This window comes from Aulonocara stuartgranti, assembly GCF_965226115.1.
Source record: "Aulonocara stuartgranti genome assembly, chromosome: 11".
NCBI classification, from domain to species: Eukaryota; Metazoa; Chordata; class Actinopteri; order Cichliformes; family Cichlidae; genus Aulonocara; species Aulonocara stuartgranti.
The window spans coordinates 19,805,266-19,815,686 of NC_138947.1; the positions used below are offsets into that span (position 1 = coordinate 19,805,266).

At 42.8% G+C, this 10,421-nt stretch overlaps 1 protein-coding gene across 1 annotated transcript in view; it reads right to left on the reverse strand.

Annotated features, from left to right (window-relative positions):
• iglon5 (IgLON family member 5) overlaps positions 1-10,183 on the reverse strand; it is a 112,978-nt gene extending 102,795 nt beyond the window's left edge. The window contains exon 1 of the mRNA XM_082551414.1: positions 9,424-10,183. Within this exon, the coding sequence (XP_082407540.1) occupies positions 9,424-9,484 (61 nt within the window). The 5' untranslated portion in view covers positions 9,485-10,183. The remainder of the gene's footprint in view (positions 1-9,423) is intronic.
• Between the last annotated feature and the right edge of the window lie 238 nt (positions 10,184-10,421).

The window sequence follows — 10,421 nt, forward strand, 5'->3', positions numbered from 1 at the left end:
ATCAATCTGATTTTCTCAAGTGAATCATGTTCTCAGCTCTATACCAAATGTTTATGTTTCAGTTACATCCAGAATTCTGCATGTATGAAGTCAGCGCCTTAACACAAGTGTGGTCTCACCATCATAACTCACATTAATTCAGCACACAAAACTGCTCTGATCGTAAAAAAAGAAAAAAAATCTAATTAAAGGAAAATCAATAGCACTAGAACAAGTCCTTCAACATTTTTGGGGGCTTTATAAATGCTCTGTAGAGCTGAAGTGAAATACAATCTTTTACTCAAACTTTTTTTTTCATTTGTGATAAGCTGCCATCTTTCTTTTCTCTCTACTGTCAAAAGAAATCTTAATAGAAGCCCGATGTCAATAAAGCTTGATCATGATGGATTCAAGAGAGGATCAATCACGTCGGCCTGATTGAGAAAGCACCTGCACTGTCTGCCCTGCATTTGTCATGTCTGATTTAGCTGCCTCCCTGTAGCATACGGATCAATTCTGATTACAGATGTCAAACTCAAAATAACAAACAAAGCTAACTGAAGGTTTGATCAAGCAGATATTTACAGTAAACAGGCCAGCATGAGGCATAATAAGGGTTTCTTTTTATTTCCAGCCGTTCAGATATCCGAATATCTTATTCTTCAATACTATGGGTCTCGCTTTGATAACACCCTGATACTAAATTTGTTTTGTTGTTTTGCAAAGGTGTACGCGCGTCTGCGTGCGTTTGTCTTGATGCTTCCCACATTTTCTTTTGTTTGCATCTCATCATCACATTATCACAAAGTCTATAATAGTTGTTTTTCCAACCTACCGCAGCAGAAATAGCCTTCTTCTTAAAGAGGCATAGAAGCCCATTTCATCCAAGTCATTTCTCAAATGCCAGCTATTCCAATAAGATTTTAGTCTGTCCTAAAATACAGTGCTTGTTGTCAGATAGATATTGACTTGTCAGCAAAAACACTATGTTGTATTAGAGTACTGTTGCCCAACATTAAGCAGCTAATTGCCCTTTTCTGACACCTTCATTATTTCTTAATGGAACTGAAGGTCTGCTGGCCGGATAAAGGTCACATCGATACAGCCTGTGCCCCCTTGATGGGAAGAGAGTGAGATGTTTTGGTGCTGTGACAAAACGATTTCACAAAGTCATTTCTAAAGGGAGAGTTGCTAAAAAACTTGAATTTTAAAGCTATGTGTGGCTTCAAGCACTATATTTAATCTGCATATCAAACATTATATTAACTCAGTAGACTTTGGATGACAGGCTCTGGCAATCATTTTTATTGATACATCTCCGTGTGCTCTACTTTTGCAATAACTGCTGCAACTAGGAGTGAACAGCAACCAAATGAGGACGGGAAGATAGGAGAATTTTATTTGCGTCCCCAGAATCATATTAAATATTGCACTGAGCATAATTTGGGCAAAACCCTTTATATATTTAATATTCATTCTTAAAGCACAGAAGACAAGAAATAAAGTAATTGACAAGGGTTGTAGCACAGCCTTGAAATGTTAAAAAGAAGCTGATTCTTCACAGTGGCACCCCAGGAATGATATTACACAACAAATTAGGTAAGCCCTATTCATCCGCATCCCTCAGTAAATACAGGAAGAAAAATGTGATTGAAGCGCAATTTAAAAGCATGCTATATCCTTGAAATGACTTAAATAATCAGAGTCGGAAAATGTGCCCCTATTTGTTCCGATGCTGGTCCAAACACTAATGGAATTTCGCTCAGTGCATTACAAAAACTGGGAAAAGCTGCAAGGGCTTTTAGTGTTATCCAACTCCATGTTTAATTAGTGAAATATCATAACACAATAATACAGGAAGCCTCTTCTCCCAAACCCAATTAAGATTCTATAGTGCACGAATGTTTAATGAAATCTCACCTAACATCCCAATTAACACAATAGGACCACGATATCACGAATACGGTATTTTCTTTAATCTTCTGATTGAAAATGATTTTGCAGCAATTTTTAAGCATCAAACACACTGTGCTTGGAGAAAGGAATCAGACGCTGTGGAACATTTCCTGCAAGACAATTTATGGGCTGTCACAGACAAATCCTTAGTGAAATTCTGGCTAACTGAGTCTTTACTGTCAGTATGTCATGCTAACATAGACACTTTAATACAAGAAATCCCACCGGCACCTTCACAGCTGGAGCCAGAGCCACATGCCAGCCGCAAACTACAAGAGAATTGTGGCATGTCTCTAAATAGCAGCGCAAGCTTGGGTGGATGGCACCAAGTACTGTCTGCAACTGGGCATCAACATGATTTGTTTTCCTAATTATGTAGCTTTCCAAACAGCAACAACGAAACACGTAGCGCTGACATTTGATTGCTATGTTGGCAACTTAAAAGGCTATCTAAATATGATATTTTATGTAGTCTGGATTCTTGACAAGCACCAATCCACTTGTTATTATGTGGGCACACTGCATGAGCGTCTTATTAGAGGTGTGCTGCCTCACTGGAATGACTCCCTAATCAGTGGCATATCGCATTAGCACCAGCTCCTTAATGCTGCAATATCACACAACGAGTGACCCTGAAACAATTTTACTGCTCCCACTCACAGCAATATCACCCAAACACAGTTTTCATTGGCAGGATAAACCTGCCATGTTTTTTATTCCACCTAATCATCTGGCTGCAGAATCAATCCATCTCGATCACTGCCTGTTGCGGGTCTTTGAATTCCTCCTCCCCTTCCTCCCTCACACCATCTGTCTCTCTGCTCCCTCCCAACAGCCCTCCTTCAATCATTTTTTCATAACTCCTCTATCTCTCTGGCCTGTCCATCCTCATAAGCTCCCTCTGTCTTTTTCCTCTCCTTTTCTGCTCTCGGCATTAAACATACATTACGTGCGCCGAAAGCTGCATGTAATATGCATCCTGGGCACCAGGACTTCATGATGAGTGGGTGCACAGTGACAATGACAGTGGCCACGCCTGATTCGGAGCAACATGTTGGCCGTCTCAGCTGTTGACCGGCTCATTATCATTTAGAGATACTCGCTGCACAAACTGCAAACACCCACACGGTTTGCTGCTAACTCCTGACAGGAATTAAAATTACGTGAAAGTCAGGAAGAGAGAGACTCTTACTATTATAGTCACTATTATAGAGTGCCAAAGTCTGGGAGCTCTCTCTCTCTCTTGCTCTCAGATGGCTTTTTTTGTTCCCATGGAAGACAATGTTGGTATGTGGTGCTCGTTAGCACGCCCTGTGTCGCTTCTCCACCCCTCACTCATGCCTCTTCTCTCTGTCTATAAAAGTCTGGGACACAATTATCCCCATTTTTTGTTGCTCTCGTTCACTCTCCATCTTTCTCATTCACTGCGAATGAGTGTCTGGAACACAATTACCCCTGTTCTCCCCCTGTCTTTCTTCCACTTTATCCATCCCTCCCCATTCCCTGTCTCTCTTTCCATCTCTTATGGCTTCAGGAGAAGTCTGTGAAGGGAGCAGCTGCTGAAATATTTATTGATCTGTTTTCCTCAGTTTTATTTATTTCTCCCCCTTCCTTCTTACTCTCCCTTCCCCTTCGCGCAGACCCGGGAACACCTCCAGCGCCACGAGATGTCAGAGGCAGCAGCGCGGCTGAAAATCCACAACATAAAACCATTATTTAGCATTTGTTGCACCCAGTAGTTTTACCTGTGTAAACAAAATAGGACACGCGAGGGATGAAGGCAAATGCAAGAACAACAGACAGACAGCCGCATCAAGCAGAGCAAGAACAGATTGAGCGGTGAGACACGTGGATCGTTCCACATATTTTTATACCAACATACACTGCAGGGGGCTGTTGATGGGAAAGACCAAGGTGCTGCTCTTTTTTTCCACTTTTTTTTTTTTGACTGTGTAAAGGAAGTTGTACACAACTGCTGGCTATTGAAGTAGTAGTAGTAGCCATGGCAACAATGCCCGGAGCCATTATAATTGCAATGGGAACGGCGTTAATACTGGACTAAATGGATTCACAGATGAATCTTACGTTATCTCTGCATAATTAAAGGGCTTCTGTGCTATCATACGCCCCCATGGTAAATATCAGCGCAGTTAACCAGGACTTTTGAGGTTATTCCAACAGCGAGCAATTCAGCAGTCGTTTGAAACTAATGTTTTTCTCCAGCCTTCTGTTGTAGCACAAATGATTAAACTTTCACACACACACAAAATGGGACATGAACACACCGAGGCACAAAAACGCACACAAAGCTAAGTCCCATCGCCAGACATGGCCTGCATTAGTGCCTAAGCCTTTTCCATTGATTTGCCGGCGAGCTCCTTGTCTTTTGGTAATGAGGACAGGGAGAAAAGCGGGACCCTCGTCCCTCCCGGCTCCCTGAGGACAAGCCGCCTGCACTAATCTGAATTGTGTTTCCAGTGACACTAACTCTGTGGCACAAAAAAAGACTAGAAGGAAGCGGAATAGAGGCAAGAAAATCACAAGCTATTCTCTTTCTCTGTTTCCAACAGTATTCATTCCTCCTAAATGTATAACATCTCCACATAACCAAACAAGAAAACATCTGTTTCGTGTTTCTCCTTTTCCCTGCAGATAGCTAAATCTGCACTGTGGACTGAAGTCTCGTGGCCCAAATGGAAGAAATTTGCACTGTTCAGAGACTTATTTGATTTCTCTATGTGAATGCTATTGAGAAGAACATTGAGAGTTATTAATAGACACACTGATGTATATGAAAAGATGTCACGTTTTCACTGGCTTTCCATTGATTTTACTGCTAACACCTTTAGTGGGAAAATTGCTGAAATTCATCTTCCCAATGGCCCGAGTAAAGGGACTATTCCACGGTGTGTGCACACATATGTTCAATAGTCCATATGTCCCTCTGTGGGCACAAGTCCACATGAATACGCAAGCCACTGCTTACTACTGCTTATACACCCACTCAGCTACCTTTTGAATGATCCTTCACTTGGAATAAATAAAACATAAGGATTCATAACACTGAGAAACCAACAATAAAGTTCATATTCAGGCTGGGAGTGGGAGAAGAGGAAGATGAGGGGAGGTTGTAACAAAATGAATTACAGTGGTAATTTTAGTCTGTATAACCACGTGTCCCAGGTTGAAAGCAGTCTGGTTACTTTCCATTACGCTGAACTCCATATCCTATATTTTAACTATAAATATAAGTGTAAACAAACCTCGCAGTAATTATTATTTATAACACTGACATCACATGTAATTGCCAATCCTGCCAAACCAATATGTGAGGCCCATGAAAGTGTTAATCATGACCGACAGGAACAATCTCAAGGGCAGTAAGGTGATGCTGAACCCAACTACCAACCACACCAGTACTCTAGGTAACCATCCTCAAAGGACTTGAACCCATGACCTCAGATAGCTTCAAACTCTATGAGACGCAGATTTCAGCTTCAGCACGACAGATCAAACGGTCATTGCTTGAGGGGTTATTCATCCCTGATAAACTAATTGGATATGCTGGAAAACGGCTGGAAAACCTCACACAGTAAGGCAACAAGAACCAACACAGCAGAAGTCATTTTCTGTTTTGGTCTTTTGGTCATTTAATACTATTGCTACCGCAACTGCACTTTTAATCTGTTTTATGCACCCAACAATCAACTTTGGAGTGTTCTGTTCTTGTATGCCGGAAGCAGAGGCTCCCTACTGCAGACAATAAAGATTAAAATGAACTGGTTGCATTTTACAGTCCCTGAGATGCATCCTTAAAACCTTGATTCAATACAAATACTGCTAGTGGTTGCCATGAATCATAATTCATTGTGCTGCATTCACAATTCAAGTAAAGTTACAATAGCCATTTCATTTCTGGTGGTAGTATTTAATTTAGACAATTCAAGTGATTTCACACTGTCTTAAGTCAGAAGTAATAACATTTGGTACATTTGCAAAATTCTTCTTGTACTTTAAGACTGGAAAAATCTCAACTTTATTCTCCCCTCTATTCCACTTTTTTAATATGAGGTTTGAAAAAAAGCAAAGCAACAAACAGGGGCAACTCCTGATTCGGTATCTTGCCCAGGGATACTTTAATGTGCAGACTGAAGGAGCCAGGGAGCAAACATCTGACCCTCCAAATGGTAGACGCCCCACTCTACCTCCTGAGCCACAGCCGCCCCAGTCACAGCTGAGTGTTCTTTAGGTCTGATCTGCTTCACTACATGTGAGGAAATTATTCCGTTTATGACGCTCAATGCTCTGCACTAAAGTCGACCACACAACATCGAGCAAAATAAAAAAGCAAAACCTTCAGGGAAAATATTCAGACCACAGGCCCTCTCAAGGCTGGTTATACCTCCAACCTTAGTCCCCAAAGCTCTTCAGCCCAAATCCAGGCCCTCTTACTCCAACATTTGCAGATACATAAAACCTGCCAAAATGGCAAACCATTTGTAAGCCAAACATGGAGAACAACAGCACAGAGAGACCGTGGATTTCAAAGGGAGGGAGAAAAAGCAGAGACCCCTCCAGAATAGGAGCACTAGGCATCTGTTGATGCTGGCATCTCCCTTCTCTTCATCTCCAAGCCAAGACTGGTGATCCAGTTGAATGTGTGTGTGTGTGTGTGTGTGTGTGTGTGTGTGTGTGTGTGTGTGTGTGTGTGTGTGTGTGTGTGTGTGTGTGAGAGAGAGAGAGAGAGAGAGTGAGCGAGAGAGAGGGAGAGGAGACAGGGAAGAAGGAGGTGCTTACGTGCTAACATGTGCAATGTGCATTGACCCCACTTGGCCCCCATATGTTGCTGAAACAATAAGGATGGCGGGCTACAAAGCGACCCCACTTGTTTTCACCTGTGTTCCTGCCCTGCACACTTCCTCTTACAACGACCTCTATCATGTTGGTGGGAAAATCCATCTGTTGGGCTATTTAAACGTTAGTAACTTACTATGTTTTGTATTCAGTATATTGTCAAAGTTGAATTTCTTGCAATGGAGCCGATCCATGTCTGTAAGGTAGAACTCTTTTAACATCCAAATACAGCATTAACATAATATCCTTTGAAATAACCTTAAATGTCCTCTGCTGTGACCTTTAAGCTGGAGCAATTTCTCTTGTCATCTTCACTTTTCACTGAATCAGCGAGGCTGTTATTCTCATTATTAGATATTTCAGGTTTCTGTCATAACAGAAATCATCTGAACAGAGGGTAAATTGTTTAATTTTGTGTGGAGGTGTGTGGAGATCGACTCCAGCCTTAATCTTTCATCACTGGCCTGGTTCACTGATGAAACAGTTTTGGAGTAATTGCAGGCAGCTTTTGTGCAAGAAATATGCAGGTATTTTACTGCACATATGAGTGGCCATCCACCATTCTAGCCTAATGGTACTCATGCATTTTAAGAAAAAAGAGAAAATTAATGAGGAAGAGAAAGATATGATGTCAAGCCAGGGTCTGGCTGCAACACCCATGGAGAGGTTTGTGCATTCACACGCCAAGCCAGTAGGAAACCATTGAATAGCCTAATGGTGTTATGCAGCACAGAAAAGACCTTTGTTGACCTGGTTGGTATGGCACTGTGAAGTACAATGCCGCTCTCTTAAAAATGTTGGTCATTCATGATATGAATGACTAAATGAGTATTAATAAGGGGATGAAATATCTCCAGAGGAAGAAATGTCTTCAAATGAATAACATACCGTAAAAGCTGTACAACCATTTAGAGATTTTCATCTTGTACATCATTAAACAGGAAATAAAAACTCACAGGAAATAACAAATCTACTAAACAGTTTTGGTTAACCATTTAAACCACGCACACGACACTTGCTTGAATGTCAGGGGCACAGATTCAAAAGATTATTCCACTGCTGCATGATTTATCAACCAGGGAACGGTGCCCTTTTAACAGTCTTGTTCTTCCTTTATAATGCATGCTCTTTACCTCAAAAGATGGACACACTGTGGACCTACAGAAACTCATAGGAGCAGGCAGGAACTCTCTCCAAGACGAATCTGGTGTGCACAATTCCCATCAATACTCAATCATTCCGCAACTGTGGCTTAAATTATCGGTCACACCTTCACATCACAAAACCCATGGGTCCAAACGCAAACGGCTTAAAACTGAAACGAGACTCAATGGGATTGCAGGGCTCGTTTTGTGAGGTGCTGAGCCTATTGTGTTTGTGTGCTGTGTACATCCTGCAGGGCAGTCCGTCTGCTCGCTGCCTGGTGTGGAGAAGGGGCTTGTTGTGTCAAGCCAACCATGACCAGTTGGGCTCTCCTGCCCACAAGGAGCCCAGGCGAAGGGGGCTTGGGCCCGTCTGCATCTGCAGGTTGTTAACCTCACATCTTATTGCACTGACACATCAATTATTGTTATTAAGGGCCAGAGTAATTTATTTATATACTGATTTCCCACAGGACTAAGGCAGGACTAATTGAGCCAGGTGTGTATATTTGTGTGCTCATGTGTATGTGCGTGTTTGTGTGTGTTTTTTCCATGATGGATGGGCAGGGGGAAATTACAGTGCATGGTGAGAATCCGCTGCACAGGTTAATATATGGTGGGACATCCCATAGCATGGAGAGATTATTAGAGGAAGATATTAGAAGACTTTTGAAAATCAGCACTCAAGTCTGTGTTCCTCATAATAAAGAAGCCTAAATACCCTCCACATCATGTGGGCTGTGAAAGTTATCTGAGGACTAAACAGTTTTAAGTGGAGGAATTTCAGAGGAGATGAATGAAGTGTGTTTGTCTCTTTTGTAGAGCTGTTGGGAGGATGTTTTATAGCAGTAATAAAACAGGGAATTAAAGCTTGACTACCCAGCGAGCGCATATTGGAAACCCTAAGCCTTCCCAACTGTCCATCCTTCAACATGTAGCCCTCTGTGTCTCTCGGCCTTGGTTTTGAAGTGAGAGAACAAAACACAGGCTATCTCCCGAGTCTCTGCATTGCTACTACCCTTACTCACGTTAACTTCACAACCCCCACCCGCACTGATGCTGCGTCGTGCGCGCGGGGGTACCGGGCAGTCCATGCCACGTAAAGGAATGTTAACAGAAGACCGCGGATGCGAGTCAATTCTTTCCGTAGTAAACATCTTAATATGCATCACTCGTGCTTATACACTCAACCACGAGGTTGGCTTAGAGATGAACCTGGCGCTGCGCTCACGTGTACGCGCATACTGGTGTGCGCCCGCACAAAAACACACACAGCATTTCTCTACATCTCCGTGTGTAAGCAAATAGAAGGCTGGAGCGTAGTACACGGCAGACACGCGTGATTCACAAGCAGGTAGAACACCCCCCTCCTCATCATCGTCATTAGTATTCACCTCCACAACCGCTTTTCAGAAAATGAAAGATGCATGCGTAGAGGCGCAGCAGCACAGAACCGTCAGCACATCAATAAAGTAGCTCATAAGGAACTTACCTTTAGACAGCAGAACCAGAATCAGAGCAGCAAACACGTTCCGCAAGAGGGGGCAGCCCATGATGGAGTTCTGATTGATTTTATGCTTGTTTTTTTTTTTTCCCTTTTTTGCAGCCAAATGTCTCGGTATTCCTCCCTTAGGGTGCAGTTGCGGGAAATCTGATTAAATATATATAAATATATATATATTAAAACAAAGACCCAGTGAACGAGTGTCAACAGTAATAGTCCAAACGCTTCTACATGTGAGTGGATGAAAACATCAGTCTTGACTTTTCCTTTTGGTGACTCCCGTTGGAGAGAGAGGGGTGGGTAGGGCTGTTTATCTTCTTCGGAGCAGAATCCCTCAACCAGAAAAAAAATACAGCAGAAAGAACAAATATCCCAGACACTTGATTGGCTTTTTAGTTCACTGAAGGACAGAAAAAATATTTCAGAAAATGCATGAGAAGAAAGGTTAAAATGTAAACTGTCCAATGACCAGATATAAATTTGTTTTTGGCACAGAGCGGGATGGGGTCTGTGTGCGTCCTGGCCAAAAATTAGCCTTCTCCGTATGTCTCTGTTGGTATGCAGCGCGTCTCCTCGCTCCGCACTCAGCGCGTCGCAGGCAGCAGCACTGAATGCGAGACTCACGAAAAGAAAAGAGCCTGACTGACAGTTAGCAGAAAACCCCTTCTTCCAATCACCGATCCCGAAGCAGGAGGCGGGATTTACGATTGCGCCGATGTCCCGCTCAGAGAGGCCGACCAAGGACCTGCACAGGCCAATCGAAGCCGTGCGGTGGGCGGGCACAGCGAGAGGCAAAGCACGGCGCGGTGATAATGCAATGTGATTTATAGCCGGTTTGGTGATGCTGCAGTACTCAGAGAAAACAGTCCAGAGGGCGGACACGCAGGCGTTTTAACTACAGGGGAACACAGGTGAAGGCTAAGGGACAGGTGAAGCCACATCGGCTCTGCTGGTAGGCTTTGTACATGATGTATGAAAACGAAATG